The 26159-nt window shown below is 44.0% G+C and overlaps 3 protein-coding genes across 4 annotated transcripts in view; 1 reads left to right on the top strand and 2 right to left on the bottom strand.

The window, feature by feature from the left end:
• Positions 1–4981, bottom strand: part of TIPARP (TCDD inducible poly(ADP-ribose) polymerase) — a 41603-nt gene extending 36622 nt beyond the window's left edge. Inside the window, exons 1-2 of one of the 2 annotated variants that reach the window (XM_030493962.1) lie at positions 4732–4981; positions 2224–2302 (exon numbers count right to left, since the gene is read on the bottom strand). The gene's annotated coding sequence lies outside the window, so the exon portion shown is untranslated. The remainder of the gene's footprint in view (positions 1–2223; positions 2303–4731) is intronic. The other variant, XM_030493965.1, reaches the window with a different exon arrangement.
• Positions 4982–5000: 19 nt separating this feature from the next.
• On the top strand, positions 5001–8213 carry SSR3 (signal sequence receptor subunit 3). The gene is made up of 5 exons (XM_030493966.1): positions 5001–5228; positions 5759–5885; positions 6256–6354; positions 7336–7467; positions 7674–8213. Exons 1-5 carry the CDS (start codon positions 5090–5092, stop codon positions 7738–7740), a joined length of 564 nt encoding a protein of 187 aa, XP_030349826.1. The 5' UTR covers positions 5001–5089; the 3' UTR covers positions 7741–8213.
• Positions 8214–10284: 2071 nt separating this feature from the next.
• KCNAB1 (potassium voltage-gated channel subfamily A member regulatory beta subunit 1) overlaps positions 10285–26159 on the bottom strand; it is a 52003-nt gene continuing 36128 nt past the window's right edge. The window contains exons 8-14 of the mRNA XM_030494143.2: positions 22460–22546; positions 17391–17476; positions 16125–16245; positions 15252–15346; positions 13580–13700; positions 12447–12535; positions 10285–11823 (exon numbers count right to left, since the gene is read on the bottom strand). Coding sequence (XP_030350003.1) covers positions 11734–11823; positions 12447–12535; positions 13580–13700; positions 15252–15346; positions 16125–16245; positions 17391–17476; positions 22460–22546 — 689 coding nt within the window. The 3' untranslated portion in view covers positions 10285–11733. The remainder of the gene's footprint in view (positions 11824–12446; positions 12536–13579; positions 13701–15251; positions 15347–16124; positions 16246–17390; positions 17477–22459; positions 22547–26159) is intronic.

The following is a 26159-nucleotide window of genomic DNA, read 5'->3' as shown; positions in this document are numbered from 1 at the left end:
GAATTTAGATTCAGATGTGAATGTGAAAACCTAGCAGTTTTCAAAACTATGGAATTTCTTTCCTAACTAACAAGCGTGTGTGTTAGAGGAAATGTTAGAGGCAACACAGAAGAAAATCTGTCCAGATTTCTTATAGCGCGAATGAGAACACACAATTTCCCCCAAGAATTGTAATAGACAGCTTCAAGATTAAGTCTTAGTCACAAAATTTTTAGGCTGTATCTACATTACTAGGACGAGTTTTCAATTTCAGTGAATTACTTAGGTTAAAGCAACAAAGTAGACAGAGGTCTTCCACTTATGTGAAGTGAAATGGTTCAGCTAGAACAATTAAATAAGGATAAAAGGAAGTGATCACCCCCAGGGGACTTGACAGTGAAATGGTTACCAAAAGTAAATGATATTGTTTTGTGCTTAACAATACCCCTTTCAGAAAAGCAAACAAAACCACAATGGTTGGTAAGTAGGCAGCAAAATTAATGGCTGCAAGGGTCAGCCAAGTCAATGCTTTAGCTTTAGATGTAGGTTTACAATGTAGTTGCATAAAAAGGTATTTTCATATGAGTGGGATCATTCCTCTGGCTGTTGTATGATTTAAACTAAAATGCATACAGTACTATGGCATGTAGATAATGAACTGAAAAAGAAGCAAGAGACTGCACAGATGCTTCAACTCCATAGTAAAACATCACATCCAGGGTAAACATTGACATGAGGCTGAAGGCACAATATCCTCTTCAGACTAACTTAAAAAGAGGAGAACATTCACACCCCCAAGTACAACAGAGTATACACCACTGGCACTATTGAAAAAAACATGTGCAAGCATGTGGAGACAACACCAGAGAAGTGAGACTCTTATTTCCGGAAAGACAGCTGAACTTACTGCTGCCTTACTGTCCTGGGTTCAGCCACAACACTTACTTTCACTTACTTTCTATAACCGTCTGAAATAAACAATTTTAAAGTATCATGTATCTGTTAAGTGTAACTCTGAAGATTTACTCTGACAAACTAATGTTATAAAAGCAAAGTACAGAGAGGGTGTGTCGAAGTCCACGTTGAGAACATTTGTTTTGTTACAGAGGTAATTCCACACAGCACATCATGTTCTTTGTTACTTTTACAAACATAAACTGTACAACAACACAGAGATGAGCTATAATCACTACTGCACTGACATGTATTTTAATCACAAATATTATTTTCTGTGGGACTCAGTATTCTTCCCAGTCAGTATCTCTTCTTGATAACAACTAACAACTGTTACTGTTGGAATATGATAGCGATCACTACACTGAAAAAGACACATTTCTGTCTGAGAGTTTTTAAGAATTCTTTTGTTAAACAAGATGTCAGCTAACTAACAAGTGAACAATTCACTTAGCCATAAGAAATACTGGGACATCCTAATATCAACTCTTGGTGACAGCAAAAATGGTCCTATTTGGTCTGTTCACACATAATGTATTGATGTCAGGAGAGTTTTTTCTACAGGTTTTGCAAGCTAAAAACCAGTTATCAAGTCTCTTTGAACTAGATTAGAAGGACTATATAAACCATCAAGCTGTAAGTGCCTGTAATCTTTACAGCAGAGCTATGCTAAGAAAGAACCACAACTCAAAATGATACAGAATTTTCAATGCTGTGGAGAAGTCTTACTTGCAGAAACAATTTCTGTGGGTGGGTTCCCAAGGGTTTAGGTAGGCGTAGCTGGGCAAGCCTGAGCAGAGTCTGACAGAAAGGTCACTTTATGCAACGTGAAGAAATGCAGCAAATGTAGCTTGAAAGAACTGCTACACAAGATTCTGTAATATAGTTATTTGATGGAACATATCAATAAAAAGAGGGGGAGAAAGAAATAAAGAGATGTTCAGAAAGTTTCTAAGCAATGACCAATAATAACCAAGATGCTCAAGACTATTGCTAGATGAGTACAGCTACACAACCTCAGGCATCCACTGCCGAAACGCCCAACTCCTCCCACCTCACACGCAGTCCAGACACCAGTTTCATCCCAGGTATTCCCACACTGACCCACTGGAGACACGCATGAGAAAAGGAACCATTATCTGATCAGAACAACTCTGTATCATGCTATTGCTTTTGCTACTGGAGCAATAAAGGCTCATAGCTCATCTGCCCTAGGGCACCTATTCCTGGTGCTGTTGTGGTAATGGAAAGAGCCACCACAACAGCTTTCTTCTTGTGCCCTTGACCCACCTGAGGTTGCTTCTTGTCCGGACTGTCTTGCAGAAACTTCCCCTTCTGCACACTGGGGATTCTTTTAGGATTTTGACACCTAGAGGAAGAGATGGCACAAATTAACCAACTGAAAAAAACCCCTAGTAATAAGTTATGGACTCACGGGGCGGGGACGGGACTGTCTTTTTTTTTTTTTTTTTTTTGTAAGATAGTCATATTTATGAAAACCATTCTTAGACGTTGGGACATTAAGGCTCATATTGGCACAAAAAATGACAAATAAAACTCTGCTAAAGAGCAGACTTATTTACTGTTAATCACCTGCCTAGGAGAGTCTACGTTCCAATCCAATGCTTTGGAGTCTATACGTCACACTAATAAGTGGCAACAATAAAACAGACAAAACAAATCCTGCTGGGAAATGTCACTGCCCTCATTTTAAGATTTGGTCCAGCTTAGAGATTTAGAGAAAAAGTGAGAGCAGTAAAGATAATCCATATATTTACAGAGTATTTATTACTGCTTCTGTGTTTTAGAAAAAAATTTGGTAAGAAACACACTTCGTAAGTTACAAAGATAATGGCATTAGTATTTCTATTATCAGAACTTTTGCTTTTGGGTCATTGAGCCGTTGTTCCTCTGATTTTGATGCCTTATGTTCCCAGCAGTTTCTGAATGAGGATTCAGATAGGACAATGCAAATTTAGGCACTTAAACAAAAACCTGAATTATTCTGACAGGAATTGGTTGTCCAATTTACTGTTAGGGAAGCCACAAGGACATACATAGAGTGAGTATGAAGCTCCAGTGACAGGTTTGTTGTATGCAGAGTTCTGCTTAAAGATACAGTTTGCCAGCGCCAGGATTTTTTAAAAAAGCAAAGTGTCCATTTGTTTTTTTCAATAAAATCTTTCATCATTCCACTGCCTAAAACAATGTCATACTTCATCTTAATGGAGAGGCAGATGGTCACCAGGCAGATTTTGTTCCAAACCAAGAACAGAAAGTTAGACTTCATTACATTCCACAACAGAAAACAAATTCACCCAGATAAGCGGAAGGAAGAAATCTGTGCAAGAACAGAGTCAATGATTACATCTGAATCTTGAAACAATCTTCATCTTTCCCACAGTTTCCAACTACTTTATATGACTCTTAACAATGTTCTTTAATAAGAAAACTCATATGATTGGTAACATTGAGCAGTGATGTTACCTACCATGTGTTTAGTTTTAATGTGTTTTACAAAGAAACCAAGACTGGTTTCCACTCTTTCTGGAGCATCATCCTCAGCACAGATTTCAGAATGCCATCTAATGGGCAAACAGCATTCCCCACCAGTGGAAGCCAGGAACTGCTGAAGCCATTTCAGAACAGATTACTATAACCCAGACATGCAGGGCATAAGGAACAGAGGCATGAGAAGGAAAAGTATCCATGTGTTTCACATAACAGATACTCATAAAAAACAAACCAGTGAAAGTCATGGACATTTGCAAATCCAGCAAAGCACACACGTTATATCTGCTGATACTCAGAAATTCTGCAGTTCATCTGATCAGTTAATGTGCCGCTAACCCAGCTTGGGAATATAGAGCTATTTCCAAGCCAAGAAGGAAGGTCTTGCAGCAGAAGGGTACCTCCCATAGTTGTCTGTAGATAATACATTAGCAATACCATTCTGCTAGCACACAACATTCAGTTCACTTTGAATCCTGAAAATCCACTCCCAGTTTGGCCTTGGAGATTTGTTCAGAGGTTAAAAGGCAGAGTCGTACTGCATTTAAGTGTTTTATAGAACTCCATCATAATGAATTATGATTTTTCATTATATAAATTTCACTTCATTTCCAGCTGGCATTTCCTCATTGTGTGCACCTCATATCTTTTCTTGCAAGCAAACATTAGCAACTGGGGGGAAATAAGTGGAAGAATTTCTTTAATTTTAAAGATACATGCTTTGGTAAATAAAGCCTTCTCACAAACGCTCCGAATATTAAGGGAAAAGTGCTATTCCAGGAGACAAGGAGTACTACAGTCACCCCAGGCCATCAGAGCCACATCCCAAAAGCTGTATCACATTGGCAAGCCCTTTCAAGCAAGGCTTTGTATCACATCGGCCAGCCCTTCACAGCAAGGCGCTGCTATTAATCCCTGAAATTCCTGTGGGTTCCCACAGGCTTTTATCACTGACTGTAGATGGACCGTTTAGAACAGACCCCCTTCTGTGGCTTCCCAAACTGGTGTGTGCGAGGGAGATTAGGGAACACTTCAAGGAGTTAAAACGACAAAGAAATGCTTTGCGTAAGTACGACTAGACTTGAATGTGTTGAAAAAGAACCAGATAAACACACGCCAACAACGGCACCAATTCTGTGGGAGCTGAAGTTGAGTTTTTTACGAATAACAACATAAAGGGGACGCGCCGATTCCTGGCAGGGCTTTCGCTCCTTCCCTGGGGCAAACCGCTACAGCTACAGCCGCAGCCCCGCAGGGAGCACGTCCTCCGGCGTCCCCGGTACTCACTTGCCTCAACCGCCGAGACCCGCGCTCCCACAGGCCGGCGGCCTCCCTCGCGCTGCGCCGTGCCGCGGGGCGGGCCGGCCTCCCGGGGAGCCCCGCCGCGGGGAGCGGGCGGGCGCCGCATCGGGGCTGGCAGCGTCGGGACCCGCCACGCACGCAGCGGGCGGGCGAGTAACCATCATAACGGCCTTAACGGCCGCGGCAGCCCCACGCCCGAAAGGGGCGGTGCCCGCCCAGCCCACGCCTCCCGCCCGCGCCCCCAGCCCCGGAAGTGCTGTGGGACGGGCCCGCCCCCGCCCCGCTGGCGGCCTGACCCGGACGCGATCGCCGAGCGCTGACTGTGCCGGAGCCGCGGCCTGCCATGGCTCCCAAGGGCGGCCCTGGCGGGCGGCAGCAGTCTGAGGAGGACCTGCTCCTGCAGGACTTCAGCCGCAACCTCTCCGCTAAGTCCTCCGCGCTCTTCTTCGGCAACGCCTTCATCGTGTCCGCCATCCCCATCTGTGAGTGGCGGGGGGGCCATGACGGGGTGGGGGGTGGGGGGCGGCGGGCCCGGAGCGGGAGCAGGGCTCCCCCGCAGCCTGCCTCGGGTTCCCGGCCCGCCGCCGGCTGCGGGCTGGGGTCTCCGGGCTGCTGAGACTCGCCGCTTTGAGCCGGCCCATCTAGCATTATCTTGGGTGTCTCCGTGCTGTGTTAGATCCAGTTTGGAAGCCGGTCCCGTTTGGAACAGCGGGCAGGGTGGTGGTTCTGTGGCGGGTAAAGATGGACGAGCTGCCAGTCGAACACTGACGTGTCAGTCTGGCTGTGCTGGGCTGCTTCTCCGCCGCGTTTCATGTGGTCTCATAAGGCCCCTTCCAGCCACAAGCAAAGTAGATTTATTTGTTCTGAAGTATTTCTAATGCAGTGCGAAAGCCCCCCGGGTGATTTTGCAAAGCTAGTGCCGAATTACAGAGCTCATAACCTGTGTAGGACTCGTGACATTTCTCTTGGAGAGGCAAACCACTCAGAATATCTTTTCTTCTGTTTTTTTAAGGGCTTTATTGGAGGATATGGCATATGGATCTTGTTCAGTCTGCAGTCCTGTATAGTGTAATGACCCTCATCAGTACCTATCTGGTAGCTTTTGCATACAAGAATGTCAAGTTTGTTCTCAAACACAAGTAAGTTTGGTGGCTATTTGAAGTAGAATTTATTATTAACTAATTTAACAAAACCAGCATTTGCAACATTTTCTTTCATGAGTCAGAATATCTGAAATGTTACTCTAGAAACTATTTTACACAGAAGTCTCTCCTAATTGGTCTCTGTTATCTCTCTCATAATTGTGAAATAGACTAGTCTTCTCAGTTAAGAGTACAATGAAACAGCAAAGCTACCTTCCTTCTCAGGAAAAACTGATCAGTGTCTTGGCTAAGTTTTATTCTTCACTGTAAATACAACTTCCTGTAATCCCAGAGTTGTTTTATTGGGATTTTTGTTGGTTGGGTTTGTATTTTATTCCAACTTTAACATAAATTATGTTGCTTACAGAGTGGCACAGAAAAGAGAAGATGCCGTTTCCAAAGAAGTTACTCGCAAGCTGTCTGAGGCGGACAATAGGAAGATGTCTCGTAAGGAGAAGGATGAAAGGTAATCCTCTTTGTTCTGAATAAACCAGAGTAATCCTGTTTGTTCCTCTCCCTTGTTGTAATACTGCCTACAGTCTTTAAGGCAACGAGAGGTATTGGGCCATGGGTTTTTTTTTTCCTGTATTCTGATAAGTAGAAGCTGTACTGTCAGCTCTTTGTTCATCTGTAAAGCCTTTTCAAGGCGAGTTACCAATGAAAGGTCTCACACATTGAAACCTTTATCATTAAGGTCCTATAGGGCAACCTCTCAGTTCTTGAGCTGCAAAGCAAAACACCTTATTGTACATGCCTTCTGATAACTCTCTGAAGAGTAAGCATTACCACTGTCTTCAGAAATAAGAAAAGCTCCTTTTCTTGAGAACGGGCTGGTGTGATGTGTTTTGCACAGTGGCATGCAAGTTCCTTCAGACTAACGCTTCCATATACTGCTAGACTGCACCACTAATCACTGGTTGTATTTGTTACTCTCATGGTTATAACTGGCATGTGTTGGTGTGTGAATTCCCAGTTGAATAGTTCATACCAATGGAAATACACACACATGCCTGATGAGTGCATCGGGAAGCACGTGCTATTAGCATAGATGCCCATTAGAACTGTACAAGATGTGAGGTAATGAACTATCAGGTCTTTGGAGCAAAAAGCCTTATCTTCCCTACTCATTGCCAGGCACGTTGGTAGCATCTTAACAGGTACAGGCTCACAAGAAATATTATTTATGAAGGGCTAGGTTTGATGTCCCTGATTGATGGGAAAACAAGCGTAAGTCATTCGAGTGTACAAGTGCGTGCTATATGCAGGGTTTTGTCTCATGAGTTGACTGGTATTTCTTGCTGTGCTCTGTCTTCAAGAAGCTGGCTATGACAAAAGCAGCAGCATGTGGTTTACTTTCCTCTGGGTGTTAATTGCTTCATAATGGCGGGTGTGCCAGGATATGCATTGATTTAAATATGCTTGAAATAATGTCTCTATTTCTTCCTAGAATTCTGTGGAAGAAAAATGAAGTTGCGGACTACGAAGCAACAACTTTTTCCATCTTTTACAACAATACTCTCTTTCTGGTCTTGGTCATCATTGCTTCATTTTTTGTGCTGAAGAACTTCAACCCCACTGTGTATCCTTTATTACTGTACTTCAAACAACTGGAGTCCTACTCATATTTGTTGTCATTATCAGCTACATTTGTGATGTGGGTTGTGAGATTGCTCTGTTGATACGTGCAGTTCATTTCAATTGCTTGTTTTTCATAAAGCTTCTAAATGTTCTGTATGAAATAAGTGGTATCTTTACAAGTATATATCCTTAACCTTTTCTCTACAGAAACTATATTCTTTCTATAAGTGCTTCTTCTGGACTGATTGCTCTGCTCTCTACAGGATCCAAGTAGTGAAAAAAAGCTACAGCAATTTACTTCTGTGAGAGGGTTCAACTGCCATACAAAAGTTTAAGGGTGGAATAGGAATACATTTTTTTAATAGTGTGACTGCTTGAGGGCATGGGGGGGAGAGTTTGAATCCAAAATGATTATATTTACTCTTGGTATCTTTACATGGTATTATTCAATAACCAAATGAATTTAGTTTTTTTTTTACTTAATGAAAGGAAGTGGTGTGCAAGCAGTTACCGCAGTGAACCTTTCTGAAGCACTGCATAGGCGTGAAGGTACTATAGAGTGTTAAAGTACGCTGTAGCAGGCTGCTACACAGCAGCACAAACAGTTGTACTTCAAACCTGTAACGCAATTCCCTGTAAGCTTGGTGAGTGGTGTAAGAGCCAAACTCACTGATCATAAAAAGTGACAATCCACCATTTATCATTGTAACTTGAAAAGTTTTAATAAAGGCTTTTTTTGTCATTTAATTCCTTGTATTTTTTTTTTTTTTAATGGATATTTTCAGGGGCAAGCAGTGTGTGTAGGTTTGTCAGCTCTTTCTGCTTCCAGGAAAGAGGAGTCTTCTACAAGTTAGCATATGTACTGCATTCACTGGAAATACTCCTCATTTTTGAGTAACTTGGAGTCAGAACAAACCCTAAACCTTCTAGAAGAATGTTTTTGAAGTGGGTTTTTCTTTTTATCTTTAAAATAGTAAATAAATTGAAAAACCTGCCAGTTTTCCTGGCACAGCTTAACAAAAATGCTTTAGCTGGCTTTTTACAATGGGTTTGTTAGACAATCCTCTTCCTTTTTTTCATGCTATTAGTGAAGCAGCTGTAAGTTAAATGCTAAACTCTACTCCTATTAATGGAATTCTATTGTAGAAGTTACATATATTGCCATTAGAGACTTGGAATCCTAAACAGGGAAGAAAGCAAGCTTATAATCAGGTTTAATGTAACAATTACTTTGCTAATCTTTACTTCAGTAAGATTTGTACTTACGTGAAACAGAGTAAAATGAAGATTCTGAAGTGCAGGAGACGGTGTATCTGGCTTGCCTTAGAGTATGGTGGGTTTGTAGTGTCACTATTTCTGACAAATGCAACCAGGACAGTCTCACAAAACTGTTGCCAGATGATCCAGTACGTGCTGACAATTCCAGTACTTCTCAGCATCATTTCAGGGGCAGGGTTAGATGGGGGGTCTTCAATCTTAACTTTCCCCTGCTTTTACTTTTCTTCCCAGTAAAGACAGTACTATTCATGCGTTCACATGAAAATTCCAGTGGCTTTGGTGCACGTTAGAGATGCCATTTAAATTACTTTTCTGGCTGGTCATTTAACACTCTTCAAATGAATTGGACTGTTTTCCCTGAAAATATGTGGATTTTTCTTTACCATTCCTGCCTGCTTATTTGCAACTGAAAGGAGATTTTCCATATCACTGGAGCCTGCCTTGCTTTTACTTTCCTTGTCCTGTCACTTATCATAAAGGATATAATTTATATGTATTTTAGTCTTATGTGTTTAGCACATATAAAACAAATTTCAGCATTGACAGCCTGAAACAAATGCAGGTATGTAGGTTGGTTGGGTGGTTTTCTACAACAAGCCTGGTCTTTTCTGTGGACTTCACAGAAAAGTTTTGGGGTTTTTTGGTTACGTGGATTTTTGTTTGCGTTTAGGGTTTTTTGGGGTGGTGACAGTGATGGCTTTTTCCTCTTGCAGTCCCCGCTAGCAGCTGCACCTAGGTTCTTCAGTATAATGCTGAATGTTAGCCTAAAGGCAGGCCGTTGCTTGGCATCCCATTGCCCTCAGAGCATTGGGCAAGCTGACTTAAGCTTTTGCTCTAAGTAAGGGACAACAGCATCTCCTTTTCAATTAAAAAAAAAAAGCTTGGAATTAGTATTTTTAATATGTTCTTGGATTCCCATGTATCTGAGAAGAGGAAGAGAGAACATTAAATGGTACCTTGAGAAGTAAGAAAGGGAACTAGTCTGCTACTGGCAAAATAATTATACTGTAAGTATAATGAAGCTGTTAACTATATAATGGTCAAAGCCTTTGTTCTGCCCATGAAGCAGATTTAAAAATATTTTAATAGCTAATTTTCACAGCTAATACTGCAGCATTAGGGGATATGGCTCAGGGCAGTGAAAGTAAATCATACTCGAGGGGTGAGAAGTCGTTTGGTAGGAGCCTTCACCTCAGTCAGTGTTATTTTGGAGAGGCTGGTGACTGAACCATAGTGGGCTTTCGGTGAACTGTTAGGAGGGTGTTCACATTGTGCTTATTTCAGGCTAAAATGTTACAACTGTTACCTGCCTTAGGAGACTTAACTTCTGTAAGTACCTTCTCCGAGGTGCATGGCCAGCCCAGCCCTTCACTCCTCAGCTATACCCATTTCTCTGGCCAAAGGTCGTTGTTCCTTGCCTGACCTGGGTAGAGCTGAATATCAGCATTTTCCTCTGGAACGATATGTATCCATTTTCAACATAAACCACTACTGTTTCGAAATCAGTCTCGGTATTAGTAACAGGTCTCTAAGTATAGAATTAGATGCAGAAAATGTTTTTATTGTGTCCAAGCAGAAGTCAAAGTCAGACTGCATTTCTGGATATAGAGCAGCTAAGTTCATTTACACATACCATAGCTCATTGGATTAAATACAGGAGAAGACAACTTAAGTATTAGTCTGTTCACGTGGCCCACCTGAACACTGCACACACTCTGCAGATACCCTGGAGTTCAGGGGACAAGAGTATAAGGGTCCTACAAATACTGTACATAGCTGTAACCCCTAGGAGGTATGCACCCAAAGTACACAGTTCAATACGAGTGAGAAATACTTACTGAAATAATCAGTGCATTTTACAAAGCAAACTCATGGTAAAAGATGACATGGTTCTTAAGATGGGCAAATTAAAATATAAAAGCTTTCAACTCCTGTAGAAGGATGAAATGCTCACAAAAAAACTACCTGTTTATAACATGACTTAAAAAGACTATGCATTTACTTATGCCCGATTCCAGAACAAGTTAAAGCAAATATAGCCTTCCACCAGAGTATGTACCAGATTTTTTTCTGGTATTTTTCAGCAGCTATATATTACATGTATTTATAAGTATCTATATCTATAAAAGGTCATGAATATTGAAATTTGCAATAGCTCTGTCTACAAGCAGGCAGAAGTAGAGGCAGGTTTCTACAGATGCAAACCCCAATATTTTATCATGGCTTTCTTAGTTTAAGGTTCATGTAGAATTAGAATTTTGCAAACAGACATTGTTTTTATTAACCTGGCACGCGTGTTTGGGTTTTCTAACTGTGCTCTTCTGGCTTGTACTCAAATACTTCCCAGGAGCACTCCACAGCTGAAATAATTGTAGAGTTAGGAGTTGAGCTATCTAATTTCTAACTAATTCTTACATCCTTTATTCAACTACAAATGAAATCTAAAGTATATATTCAGCATAAAAAAAGAAAACTGAAAATTTGAACTTGCCCCTTCTGTCTGCATAAAAAAAGAAAACTGAAAATTTGAACTTGCCCCTTCTGTCTGTTAACCTGAAGAAACTTTATAGTTGAGATATCCCAAATGTGGTTTTATTAAAACCTTAAGTTGTATCTGGCTTTTCTTCATTGAAAAATAGATCTGTACATCCTTCGTTAATTACCAAGTACCTGAAGGTTATAAATTATTTTTTGCTTTACAAGTGTTTTTCACAGCACAAGCGTGAGGCGCTAAGAGTAAAGTAAAAATTAATGAATTCAGTCGAAGGTAAGAAAATACAGTATTATTCTTGGTTAGAAGAGAGATCAACTGTGCTTTGAAATTTCACTGCAGATTAGTAGCAAGAGCACACATCTCGAAGGATCCAGTGACAGTAGACACTGAGCAGCAAGCTGCTGAATGATTCTCATGACTGGATATTAATTCGGGGCTGTACTTCCGTACAGAGCACTTCTAAAACCATGCAGTCCAGGTAATTCATGCATTGCATTATGATCTGTAGTCCTTCTTGCTGTAGGGCTTATTTCCCAGGATATTATCTATTTCATTTACAATATGGGATGTCATTTTTGGAAGGACCTAGGGGTAGAAGAAAACCCATGTTTAATCAAGCTTCCATTAAAGGCTTTTCCAAATTTAAATCTAGATTTTATCACATAACATTTCCTCTGGGGTTTTGTGTGACAGATATTTAAACATTCATCTAATACTGTTCTCCCTTAGAGGAAAAATGACTGTAGTGTCTTTGCCCAGTGAGAGAATCACAGAAGTGCTCCTAAACTTCATATACAGAATATTGCACAGCTGCAGCAGAAAGCAAGCTGGTAGCAGGAACATCAGAGGACGCTTTTATTGCTAAAAGCAACAGAGAATAATTAAGGTAGGTGCAAGTGACATGTGCCCTGTGGAAGACTTAGTGCAGAATATATCACAGTGTGTCCCGGTTTTTCAGATACGTTAGACCAGCTGATGCCACCTTTTTGTTGCTGGATAGGGCTATGACTACCACAAGTGGTGGTAAGTCATGGTGATGCACCACAGGTCTGCCTAATTAATGTGCATGATTAGAACTGGAAGATGCCTGAAACAAACTACAAAGTATTGAAACTACCTAATCTTGAGGTACACTGTTTACCCCACATGGAGCTGAACAGCAGCTAACCCCCTGCCTCCGCTGAGGTCGCACCACCACCTGCACTTGCCTGTATGGCTCCAAGGTTCTCTATCAGCTGCTCTGGGTTGGAAGATCCTAGAAGGACGGAGCTCACACCCTCGTTTCTCAGGCACCATGCTGGGAATAAAGTCACAAGATTGTCAGGAACATAGGCTTCACAACATGGCATTACTCCAGATGCTAATGTTTGTCAGAGCTTCTATCTCTATTTGAAAAATAATGACAATACTATTTGACTCAACCTTCACTTTACTCCTCCGGCACTACCAGGAAGACACACAGATCATACAGCAAACGACATAGCAGATCTTCCAGCAGCCCACCTGACCCTGGTCCATGGGCCAGCAGTTGTCTTAATTGTAGGGTTTGGTTTTTCCCTGTCACAAATTACAAGGATTCAGCTCTTGGCTGTTTGAACCAGGGATCATTTCTCTAACACATGTGGTATTTTTCAGCTGAACAACTGATAGCTTCCATGTGGGGAGGGACTGTTCAGAGAAACAGGCAGGTCAGGGTTGAACCCCAGAGGATGGCCCAAGGTACACTAGCCTTCTTGTCAAACAAAGCCTGGTGATGATGCTGGAAACAATCTTATTTTAAGTAATTTTTAACTTTACTGCTCAAAACTCAACCAAACAAAAAAGAATGTTATTTTTGTGTGAGGCTAATGGACAAGAGGTTACTTCAAAAGCAATATGTGGCATTTTAGTAGCCTACAGCCTGTTTTGTTTTCTTCTTTTCCTGTGTTCCTTGAAATGCATTAGCCTTTTCCCAAGGAGGTGTTGCATTGCCCATCTGGCATTTTGTTCCATAACCCCTGACAGCAAATAATGATTGAAGTGTTTTAAATAATAAACAGATCTATAGATGCAGGCAGACACAACACCATCTATTGTTCAATTTGAAAGACAACACATCTGTTTCTTTGTTACCATTTACCTAACTATCACTGATACTTAAACAAATGATGGGAGCACTAACAGAATACCAGTAGCTTTAGGACTTTATGCAAGTTTTCAACTCGTCTCTCAACAACTCATAAGGCACAAGCTTTCTGTCCATGATGCAGAGTATTTCCCTTTGCACTATGAGGATGTGAGCTAGGTCCTGCATTTATGACAACCATGAAGGTGCAAGAATAGTGTCCCCCCCATCACCTACCGACAGCCAGCTGAGGCAGCGTGCACCCGAGGCGCACGGCAATGGGTGACAGGTCTTTCAGCTTCACCTGCTGCTTTCTGCCTTCCTCGCTTATGATTTTCTCTTTCAGCCACTGGTAGCACTGGAGATCAATGACATTGCAATTGACTGTTAACTTTAATCTTCCAAAATAGAAAGTTTAAGGCAATTACAAGCAGCTCTTAAAAAGCCATATCCAACCCAGAAGGCTGAATGGCACAATGATTTGCTACCCAAAGCAATTATGACAGGGCCAGGATGTCTCCTGTGGGAGCCTGTGTCTCTATCTCTCTGTCTTTATGCAACCAACGGACTCAGCCCAGAACCTGGAGCCTCCACAGTTTTATTTTTGGACCACTGGATCCCATTGCAGAGTGGAAAAAAATGAAATATTAGTCAACTTGAGAAGATTTTTACATTCCCCGCCCCCCCCCAAAAAAATTGTGAGAGAACATCTGATCTTGTTCAAAAATCTATTACCATTCATGATTTAAAAATTGATTAAACAAAGCTGAGATTTTAGTTCTCCAATCTCCAGACTTGAAACTTGATTCTGCTTCACTCACATCAATTTAATTTGGATCCCTCTCTGCAATGCTTATCTGGCTTTTACCAAATGTTAATAATGTATTTTGTTTTGGAAAAAAATCCCAAATGCAATTAAATACCACATTTGAAAATGCTGCCTTTTGTGAACAAGTCAGTGTAGACTGTATCTTTCCTTTTAAAAGCACAAAGCTGAGCCAAAACCAGCACAGAGACGTATGTCAGACTGCTGGCACTTGTCAGGCAGCATTGGCTTTTGCCCATCAGCTGATAGAGAGGCTCAAATACCATTTTGGTTGGTTTTTTTCCCAAATCTGTGACATTTTAGTGCTCTGCCATTTTCCAAACCATTTAAACAATATGCCTGCCACAGGTATGGTATGGGAGAAGACCCTGTAACCCCCAATAAGAATGAAGGCAGGATAATGATGGGAGAAACCAAGCACTGTGGTGATACCAAAATGCTAAAACATGTCAGAGAGAGCTGCTGCTCTGCCCAGCAAAGGGCAGGATCACTGAGGACCCATAGGTTTCATGGGATGCTGGGGTCTGCCCTGCCTGTGGGGCTTCCGGGAGGGATGCTGGGGGGATGAGCTCCCAGCACTGCTCACCCACACTCGCTGCCTGGGCTGGTGCCCAGGGAACGGTGGGCAGAAAAATATTGTCCAAGTCTGGTTTGCCCTTTCCATGGGGTTAAGAGGGTCTGAAGTCACAGCAGCTGCATGAATTAACATCAGCCAGGAGCATTAAGCACAACAAAAACCTTGGGCTTGTGCCTTTTCATTGATGATGTCAGGTCAGTGTTAAGGGTCATGACAGCATCCTTCTGCAGACACACACCCCATCCCCCCGAATCTGACTCCAGTCGTGTGCTGCCCCAGAACCAGCTCGCAGCCATCAGCTCACTGCCACAGGGAACACGAGCGTCTTTATAACCCAGATTCTCCCGCACTTTGGAGTATGGTTGCCAGAGAAACCGAGCTGATCTATCAATACAGAAGCACACAGGCCAGCCTTTTCACAAGGGATCTGTTTTCCCCTTGTTATTTTCCTGCCCTCACAAAAGCAGCACATCTACTTTTCTCGAACACGCAATTAAAAAAAGTACCTTTAATGCAGCCCTTGAGCTTTCAGGGACCCCATTGCCGTATTTCCCTGAGATGATCCCACAGGCTAGTGGGGACCATGTCATTGCTCCGACCCCTGCAGAGAAAATGGAGAAGGTGATTTTAGAGGACAGGGAGAAATCAGAGTTGTATCAAAAATAGGATTTTCAGTTAAAAAAAACAAAAACCAACCAACCAAACAAAAAAAAACCCAAAGAAAGAAACCCAAACAAAAACAAACAAACAAAAAACCCCCAAAAAATAATTACTGCTTGTTTCTGCAGCCACTGGCAGTGACATTGAGTTGCCATCTTCCAGGAAGATGCTCCTGATGCTCTTAAGGGACATCAGCAGCATCTTCTTTGAAAACATTGAGTAGCTTATCCAACCAAAACCCTACTGTGAGAGCCTCCAGCTCCATCCTGGAGCTGCTGCAGCAAAGTATGTGAACTCCTGACCAGGTGTCTCCTGTGCCCACCCCACCTTACACCATTACATCCCTCCTGTGTTGGCCCTGCTTGGCAGGGGCACCACCTCCCACCCCTTCACTCTCAGACTGGTCCTCAGCACAGCCGCTCCAGACACCATGGCACGAGGTGTGCAAAAAGGCATCATTGTCTTCTGATGCATGGGAGAGGTGGCACCTGCACTGTCCACATGGGTCTCAAAGAATAAGCAACAGACATGGCAATTAGCACCTATTTCCATTGGAGGCAAAATAAGCCAGTTTTTCTTTTAGGTCACTAGATAGAAACTCATCTGTCCCCTTCCGATCCAGGGAAGGAGAGCACTGTTCCCACCTAGAGCCCCAGGCCATACTCTGTATTTCTTTCTACAGATGAAATAGCTGAAAGGCACAGCAATCTCAGACTCACCAATTTTGTGATACAATTCCGGCAGCTGAACCTCCACTTTCTCCCTTTGGAAAAGATGGTACTCAGCTTGTTCACACACGGGCGGTATCATATTAAACTGCCTGGCTACAGAATAGGCTTCCTGGAGAAAAAAAACCAGAAAAAAATTCATTAAGTAAAAGCAAATTGCAGGACATAACCTCTGAGCCAACACTCCTTGAGCGTACAGGAGACTACAAACTCAAGTTTCACTATCTCTTATCAAGGCCACGCACATCCCTGTGAGCGCTGCCATGCCGAAGCAGAAGCACAGCCCCGTCCATGGTTGCACAGCTTCCCTGCTGCTTCCCACAGCAGCAGAGCACATGCCCACCTTCTGTATCCCCCAGCCCAATGCTGTGTCAGCACCAGCTCAGCAACAAGCCAAACAGCTTCCCAGCTGAGGTGGTTGGTGCTGAGCTTCTTTATTGTATTTTGACCCCACCACAAGAAGCAGGGACCAGCAGGGTGCTCTTGGCATCTCCCAGAATCATAGAACAGTCTGGGTTAGAAGGGACCTTTAAAGGCTATTTAGTCCAATCCCCTGCAATGAACAAGAACACTTCAACTAGATCAGGTTACTCAGAGCCCCCTCCAGCCTGACATTGAATGTTTCCAGGGATGGGGCATCTGCTACTCTGGGCTTATCTCTCAAATGCTTCTAGCACAGCATTAAAGATGAGCTGTCAGGATGCTGGCTCCCCCAGGCTAGGGTTTTTCAGATAAAGCCAATTAGGAGGTCCCTATGGCCGAGCAGGGATATTGCCCATCTGCACACTGGGCATGACACGGTCAGAGCAGTGCTGCCCGTGGGGACTTCTCACTCGAATGGGGACCATTCCCACTGCAGCAGCTCTGATGGTCCTGTGGGTCACAGAGCTGCTGCTTGGAGCCACATCTTGAGCAGGGCATCAGTGGCCATGGGCACAGACGTCAAACAGGAGCTTTACCAAAAGTCTTGAAGCCAGACAAATAAAACCAAAATGAAACAAACCCCAATTAAATGAGCCAAGACACCCAAACCCCCAAACCACTAGATCAGCCCATAGTCTTCTAATTAATATTGGGCTCATTCTGGAACAAGTTTTAAAATTATTTTAGGTGAAGAGATGCTGGATGGAGTAAGACTCAAACATCCTGAGCTGAGACACACACTTGTGTGTCAGTTCCCAGCGTAGCCTTCAGCAGACTCTGTGGCCTGGATGGGGAATTACCAAGTGTCAACACTTTCCTAAAAACTGACTTTACCATGATCTCCATAGCGCTCCAGCGCGACGTTCCCCAGTACATCGCCATGCCTTGATTTATTACATGTGTCATCGCTCGGACAATTTCTAAAGGAAAGGGGAAAAAAAGTAGCATGAGAACTGCACAGAAGCCAATTTTTCAGCACCAAATCCTTCCAAAGCCACTTATAATTGCCAAGTACGCAGACAAGCCTGAGCAGCTTTGCATTAAACACTACTACTGTGTTTTCTTGCTCAAGCATGGATGAAAAAGCATTGGCAGTTCAAATGTAAATATATTTACCTTCCAGTTGTTTAAAAACTGCTTTTACCAACTATTGCCAACCACCACCTTATGATAATACTTCTTTTAAAATTTAACACAAGAGGGCAGCACAGTTGAAAAATATACTAAAAGATAAATTTATTTTAAAATTTGTTTACTAAAAGCATATATCTGGTCCTGCTTCTTTCTACTAGGAATATTAGGATGCCGGGGATAAAGTTGCAAAACTGGATATGATTCGACCCTGCTCCGCTGAGGGCACCTCTGCAAAACCTGGCACAGCTCCTTAGCGCAGCAGTCCCACGGTCTTTGGTTTTCCTTGGGAAGATGGAAGCCTGCAAGCCTACACACACCAGGACAGGATCTTTAATTTCCACCCATCAGACCTCTGCTGAGCAGCCCTGCCTTCTTTTGGGGGTTAAAAACCCATCATAAACTTTAGTTTGCAAGAAAAGGAAAAAAACTTGTCTGTCCCTCATGGTTACCCAGGAGGTGACAGCCCGTTAAGATGCCTCACTGGGCTATGAAGGAAATAGCCCATGCTTACTGTTTGCAACTCATTTTTAAGCCAAATTTCTCCCTGGGAGCAGCCTGCTGGGTATGTGGCATTGCAGGGGGCCAGGCAGTGCCCATCACATCGCTGCTGCAGAGGAGCTGGGGACTGAGCAGGGTCCTCAGGACAGGAGGGTCTGGGGAGTAACAGGGTCTGCAGCACCAGGCTCTGCAGCACCAGGGACATGGTCTTCAAAAGCAGCCAAGGGAGCATGAATAACTGCCCTGGCTGCAGTAATAAACTGGTATTTCCTACTGAGCTTCGGCACTCCCTGCCCTTTGGAGCTGAGCCACGGCTGCCAGGGCACCCTCAGTACACTGACTGCTAACATGTTGCACATCACTCAAAGGGACAAAAATGGGATAAACTCACTCCGAAAAGCAAAAGAAAACAGTACGTCATCACTGCTCCCAGTGCTGCACAAGGCACCTTGCAGTCAGCAGGCACTGCCACATCTCGGTGCACTTTTCCCTTGGGAAGCGGGAAGGAAACTACAATCTACACCTACACTGTTAATTCTGACCCATCAAACTATGGTGAAATGACTCTGCTCAGATGCAGGGCTGCACAGAGAAGCCCTATGTGTCTATTAAATCCCTTGGCACGTCTGATGTTAGTTGGACAATGACTCCAGGCGCTGCTGTCTCAAGATCAAGATGAGCTGCCTTTTACATCATGAGGGTTCTCGTCCCACTTATGGAAAGAAAAAAGGAAAAGAAAAAAAAAAAAGAAAGGAGCTTGGCAGAGGGGAGATTACACTGCCAATCTTCACGTTATTGTGAGATTTCCTCTGCAGGCAGCGACAGGCAGCTAGAGATGATGAAGTCTCCATTTATAACCTCGGAGGGCTGTACAAGAGACATCATGCCTCTTGCGCCAGGCTGCTGCCTTCCCACTGAAAAGGGAGATTTCCTCTCAAATGAAACATTGGCTTGAGGAGTTTTTTTCCCCCGATAAAGAGCAGAGTTTAAATGACAGATATTGTTTTCTCTTTTTTTCCCCCCCCCCTCTCACCTTGTTTTGGGCAAAACCTCACTTTCTCTGTTTCTAAGCATTTTATCCTCAGGCACATACTAGTCCAACAAAATGCCCCATTACCAAAGCAGCTGCCCTGCTACCTGCAGGCTATGTGTGACAGGCAGCTGTATGACAATCCTTCCTTCCTTGCTGGCTTCTCACTGGGTTTAGTTTTCTATTTTTGCTGCACTACCATTTAGAAATTTTGATAAGCATTTCATCATATGCCTCTTACACATCCCAGTCCATGGTTGTTTTCATTTCTCCCACCTCTACTCCTTTCAAGAAAAACTGAAGTTAAATCAGAAAAAGTGTATATATATATATATATCTTCTTGTTTACCAGAGACTGCTCCTCTGGGTATGGTGATGGGAATGGCTTGTGAAGAGCACATGCCCGGATCATTTGGTTTGCCAGCTGGGTGGCTCAAATGGCACCAACTAAGAAGGGGAGATTTTTTTTAAATATAAGTAAATGGTTCGAAACCCAGGAAACAGCCTCCAGCAGCATAACAGAATCTTGAGGTAGTTTAAAATTTAAAGCCTTGCTTGCCAAGGCAGGGCATGCAGTGGGCACCCATTTCCCCAGCACCCTGACAATAAGGGATATTACCAGGAGACCCCAGAGACCCTCCTTTCCTGTAGCCAGAGCTGCCCTGCTCATCTGCTGGAAAGGCCACTCAGGATGTAAAAAAAAAAAGCATCTGCTAGCACATTTGGGGGATCAAATCTCATGCCTGACTAATGAGGCATGAAGCTCACGGAAATTCAGGAGAGAAGCACAGGTCCTTCCATCACCCACCTCCCTAGGTCTCCATCTGGGGGAGATGTGCAACGGCAGAGCCACCCAGACACCAAGGGATAGCCCCACAAATGGCCAACCCAGCGTGGACAGCCCCTCGTCTTGCCTGCCCCAGCAGAGCCAAGACCAGCTCCAGGGTGAGGAGGGACACGGCTGTCCTGGCCAGGGACCTGAATCCAGGGTTATGCAAAGAGCTCTGTGAGAAGTACTTGTCTCCAGACATTCCTTGAAGCTAATATTCTATTGCTTTTACAGTGAAAAGCTTTTTTAATTTGCTCTGAGATTTTTAAGAAAGGTAAATACATTTGTGATTTTTAGATTAAGCAAGCTTTGCCTGCTGCTTTGGGGATTAGAGTCATCTACAATAAAGAAATCTGTATTATATTCTCATCTTCTTGTATTAGCTCTCTGTTACCCATGCCTCCTATGGCAGCCTGAGCTGCGCCGTGACCAGCCTGGGGGAGCAGGAAGCAATTCTGCTCTGGATGGGGTGGACCACATGAGTATTTCCAAATGGCTGATCCATTGCCTGCTGATACCCACAGACATCACAGCACACACAGGACCCTGAGCGTGAGCAGAGAAACCTCACCTGCTTGCACGCAGCAAGTGAAGAAAACAAAATGAACATGTGAAATCTGTGTTTTGATTTATTTGGTTGTACCTTACACAGCTACACAGTTTGCTCTAGCAAGACCCTCACAAATTGCCATGAGTAGCATAACCTGGGAACATTTGAAGTTTACCTACAAATCATTCTCCATCAAAAGCAGTTCTTTGGCTCATGGGAAAAGCATAGACATGTAAGGAGATGGAGCGGGGATTGTATGTCTTGTGAAGGTATCTCAGCGCTTATTGTGCATGCCAGATAGTGCAGAACCGACAGATGGTTCAACAGATGCTCTGGGATAGAAGTGGCTTAGTAGGTGAACCATAAAAAAAGCATGAAGTACATAGAAAGAATCAGCACCACACCATTCATAATAAAAATGTCCCTTTTTTCACCCTGCTCAAAGTCTCACCAAGCACCACAGTTTATACCTATTGCCGAGCTCCAGCACTGCTAGCAGTATCTGTAGCATCTTAAAAGCTGTAAACTCCTGAGACCAGCTGTGCGGGCATGGGAAATAATATTCAGCACTGCCTCATTAGATGACAACTGACTGAGCAGAGAGGTCATTTTTCCCTCCAAGATACAACGTGTCATCTTCCTTGACCTCATCAGCTACTGCAAAATCTGCAATGGTCTTAAAATCCCAAGCCAGTTTCCCAAACCCATAGCTGCTGGCATTGTTTGGCTGGGGCCACGGTACTGCCATTCATCCAAGGTTCGTGCCACAGTTAAGAAAATAGGTGTCAGACCACCGAAAGCCAAGCCAAGCACTTCAAAGGGGCCTGTCAAGCTCCAGATTTATTTGATTTACATGTACTTCTCTATGGCAGATTCCGCAGCCTACAAGTGTTTCTTCTTGCTACTTTTTATTTAGCTGTGAAGCTAATCTTTTGCCACAGTGTGAATGGGTGTGTTAACTCCAATGGGAAAAGAGAAGGAATGGGAAATGGTGCCCATTAAATAGAGCACTAACCCCAAAATATATTGAGGGAGGCTCCTGGACAACTGGGCTATATGGCCATGTACCAGACACACATACATGATTATCAGCAACTATGAAGCATAATTAAAGCACACAGATAGTCACAGATCTTGCAGGTTCCTAAATCCATTCCCTTAGTTTAGCAGCCTAAATTTAACAGGAACCGTTCCCCAGCAGGACTGAGGGGTGGGTGTCTGCAGTGCAGAGGCTGAGGCCATCACTGCCCTCCATGCCCAGGGGGACCCTGCCATGCCCCCGCAGGCCACATTCTCACACAGCACCTCAGCTGAGCCCACCAGAGACTAGACTTATGCTGCTCAGGTGCTTCGGGCAGTGAACTGTAATGCTTGCCAACTGGTTCTTGTTTCTGGCCATCACACCCCCAGTTTCAGCACTGGGAGAAGTATGTGCTATCTGGGCAGCCCAGGGGACAGGGACAAGGATGGGGATGGCAGCACTGGCATGCTCCATCTCTAGAGCTAGGCGCACCAGGGGTAAGGATATACAGGTTTCATTTGGCACAGAGACCTGCCTTAAATACCAACACAAATTCACTTTATCTAAAGGAATCAGGAAAAGGAAATAAAAAACTCAAATAATGTTAAAGCCACCACTAGGACACAAAGGAAACTTCAATTTCCTTCCAAGAGATACAAATTCATTTCATTGCAATGTAAATATGTAGGGCTCCAGGATATCATGAATGAGGTATTTCATATTTGAGCTGCTCCACCTGAATATTTAATAAAAAATTGGTTTTCACTTCCCACCATCATCAGTGTAAGCCTGTAAGCCAGGTTCAGCCACACTAAAACCTCTAATTCAAGCTTTCACTAACCTTCCATGGGGGTATTATTGTCTGGCCGGTTGGCAAAGACGACATCCACGTATTCCAGCTGCAATCTCTGGAGAGAAGCCTTTAGCCCTAGAAGCACCAAAGCAGAGACAAGAATCTGCATGGTCAGTGTGAGGCAGGAGTATGGCGGCAGAGAGCCACCAGGTACAAAACAGCACCACATTAGGACTAAAATAGGACTCATTGCATTCATATACATGCCTATTACATACGCACACACACCACCATATAGCATATAAGAAGGATGCTGCACAATGTTGTCCCATATTTATGCAGGCATATTAAGAAGAAAGCACCAGCTTGTCCACATGCAGAGTCCCACCCCTTCCGCAAGAATGTGTCTTTTTTTTTTTTTCCCCCCAACGACACTGAGATTTGGACTGGTTACCAAGGGTGCCCATGGCCAGCCCATCAGAAGGCAGCTGCCAGGGACCAATTCCAGTGCTCTGCTTCTGTTCAAAGTTAATTTAATCTAAATCATATCACAGAGCCTTTCTGTGCAAGCCCAGGGTTCATCGCCTCCATCCTGTCCCACTAAACAAAGCCCTGCCCCAGGGGACCTTCCAGAAATGCAAGCCCAGATGGGAGGTTGGTGGCACTTGGTTAGATACATTATGGTGGGCAGATAAAGAACCATGGAGGGTTTTACCCTCTCTGCGGGGTAAGCAAACTGTGCCCAGCAATGCATTGCATAGGGCAGAAATTGTTTTGCAGGGCAAGACAAGGCACTGTTTTGCAGCTACAGTCCAGGACTGCCCAGGCTTCAACGTCTTCTCTACAAGGACTGGATGGGAGATGATATCAAAAGCCTACATATGTACATATGCGTGCGTGTGTGTGTGTGTGTGTGTGTGTGTGTGTAAGGGAGAGAGAGAAGAGGATTTCTAACACTTATTTTCTATAAATCTTCCCAGGAACAAAATGTTTTTATGAGTGTTCATGAAGAATGAGCCAAAATAGAGCAGTCTTAAAATGTTCACTGAATTTTGAGATGAAAAAAGATGGCCATTTTTGCCAAATGTATTTATAGAAAATAGCTAACATTGACCTTAACATTATATGCTATGCGTTCTGTGAAGTTATTTCAACTGCTGCCAGTATTTTTCTATCATTTCATGAAGTAGCTCCACAAGAAACAGAAAATGGATGGGTTTGGACCACCTATGACATGGCTGCAACTTCCCTGAGCACCTCTGGGTCTAGGGCCAGAGTGACTGGGACACCACCTCATGGCAGGGTTATTCAAATGAAAGGTCAATAAAATGTTGCTAAAAAACTTGATTGAGAGTTATCTTAATATGGAAGTCATATCCTAATGTAGCTGAATTCTGCAAATACAAAAACTTTCCAGGACAATCTCAGATGTACGAGCTGGGTACTAAGAGGCAAAACCAAATGTGCTCTGGTGATGTTCCTCATCACTGAGAAATAGCATCTTTGAGATGGAAGATGTCCAAATCTGCACCCCACGGAGGGGGCTGCTCTGCTCACCGTGTCTGCCAGTGACCATGTTCATCCCACCTCACCCGCTCAAGAGTATGATGCAGGTGACAGTGACATCCCAGGTGAAGGGTGGATAATATAAATATAGTAATAATATTTTCCATATAATCTATGTTTTAACATACACAGAACAAATTCTGGTTGTTGAAAGTTGTGGCAAATGGGCCATTGCAGATCATGATGATGAAACATGCAAATGGCCAAACGCAAGTTACAGCTGCCATTTCTGGCAGGCAAACTGGATTTTGCGCAGTCGGATGCTACATTCTGATAAGCAAGGACCAAAGCATACCTCCTGCCTATTCTGTGGTGTGAACAGCCTGGTCCCCCCGTATCATCAAACTACAACACCACAGCACACTAGTAATGTAGATGAGCCCGAATTTTCTTTTCTGATTTGTCTTGGCAGCACACACTAGCTTAACCAGCCACCACAGTAAACAATTAGAGTTTATCTCATAAATCAGAGAGGAGACTAATTACCCGAGCATACACAGCGCAACAAAAAGAATCAGTTTTCATTGCTGCAGTCATTATGGCATGTTGGTTTAAGGAGGGTGCTGCTCCCCTAGGGCTTCAGCCCTGAGTTATCCAGGCTGGCATTGCCTAGCAAGGAGAAGCTGCTCCCTGAGGAGCAGCACAGTCTGCAGCCCTGCTCTCCCCAAGGACTTTGGTGTGGAGCATATAATTTCCTAGTAACCCAAAGAACATGTTTTGCACATCCCTCTGTGGCAGCAGACAGAAGTGGGTCAAACCACAACAAGAGGCAGGAGATGCAAATCCCTCTGCAGAGATCCGAAGCACAGGTACCAAGCCTGATGCTGCCCTTCTGCCCTGAAGGCTGCCCATTCCCTGAGGAGCCAGACACCCCCAGCAACTCCCCTTCCATGGCTTTATGCAGCTTTTCTCCTAACTCATGCTATTTTTACTCAGAAATTAGGTAGAAGACAGACCCAGACCCTTGCGCTGCTGGCTGCTTTTCTGAGTGTGGAACCTGCTTACAATCTGCATGGGGGGAAAGTTATCGGCCCCTGGGTCCTCCCTGGGGGTTTTGGGAGTCTGCCCCAGTCTCATTCAGGAACCAACCCAGGCTGGCACTGTGATGCTTAATATGATAGAAATGTGACTTTTATGGGTGCATTTGTGTCCTGCATGTAAAATCCTTTGCGAGTTATAATTGTGCCCATGGTCACTGTTCCTGGGTTCCTGACCCAACATCCAACAGCCCGCAGAAAGAGCCATATCGAGTGAAACGCACTTATCCATACCGAAACACATACATGCTCTCACTCTCTCTCCAACAATAATGCATCCAAACAAACAAAAAAGCAATTGGAAGGAAGATGAGGAGCATCTGTTAGACCCAGCAGAGACTTGGGTGAATAAATCCTGGTGGATGAGCAAGGTAGCGCACAGCACCTCTCAGTGAGATGCAGGACTGGATGCAAGGAGCCATGTGAGCGAGTGTACAAGAAGATAAAACAGCACTGAGAGCAAACTACAGCCCTCCCCAGCCGGCTGCTCGGCAGATGGGACCTGGCACCCCTCCAGAGGCTATTTCTGCAGGCTGACATCATGCCCCGCATCCTCATCCCTTCCTGCTCCACTGAGGGAGCCCACAGCCACGTCTGCAGACCACATACTGCTGCTGACTGCCTCATTCCTGCTGTGAAAGGGCTGGGGGATATCAGCAGAGCAGCTCCAGACCCACCAAGCCTTCCTGCCTCCTGTGATCTCGCAGCAGCTGGGATCAGGGCTGTTCTTGAGGACAACCGTGCAAAGCTGCCAGGAACCCGCACGAGGCAGTAAGGTTTTGCAGCGTGGCAAATCCTAATTGCACCAGATAAGCAATAAATCTACAAGCAACACACACAGCCAGCCAAGGACAACACACTTGCTTATTATAGCAAAAAACCGAAAGGTTATTGCTTCGCAGGGGTGTGATAGAGAAGGCTTTTTTTGTGCAATGTGTTTGCTCACACTTTTTGAGAAAAGCCAGAATAATCCTTTGGTGCACTTTGGGCAGCTCACAGCCAAGCCTGAGAACTGGCCTGCGCAGAGCTGGCATGGGGGAGCAGTGAGCACCAGGATCAAGTAGACGCGGCTCACAGGAGAGCAATTGCTCTGGGGTCCAGGTGATCCTGTACCAGGGCACCCAGGCACAGCCAAACCCCTGTCC

This window comes from Strigops habroptila, chromosome 8 (assembly GCF_004027225.2).
Source record: "Strigops habroptila isolate Jane chromosome 8, bStrHab1.2.pri, whole genome shotgun sequence".
In the NCBI taxonomy this organism is placed as follows: domain Eukaryota; kingdom Metazoa; phylum Chordata; class Aves; order Psittaciformes; family Psittacidae; genus Strigops; species Strigops habroptila.
This window is presented reverse-complemented; position numbering and strand designations above follow the sequence as displayed.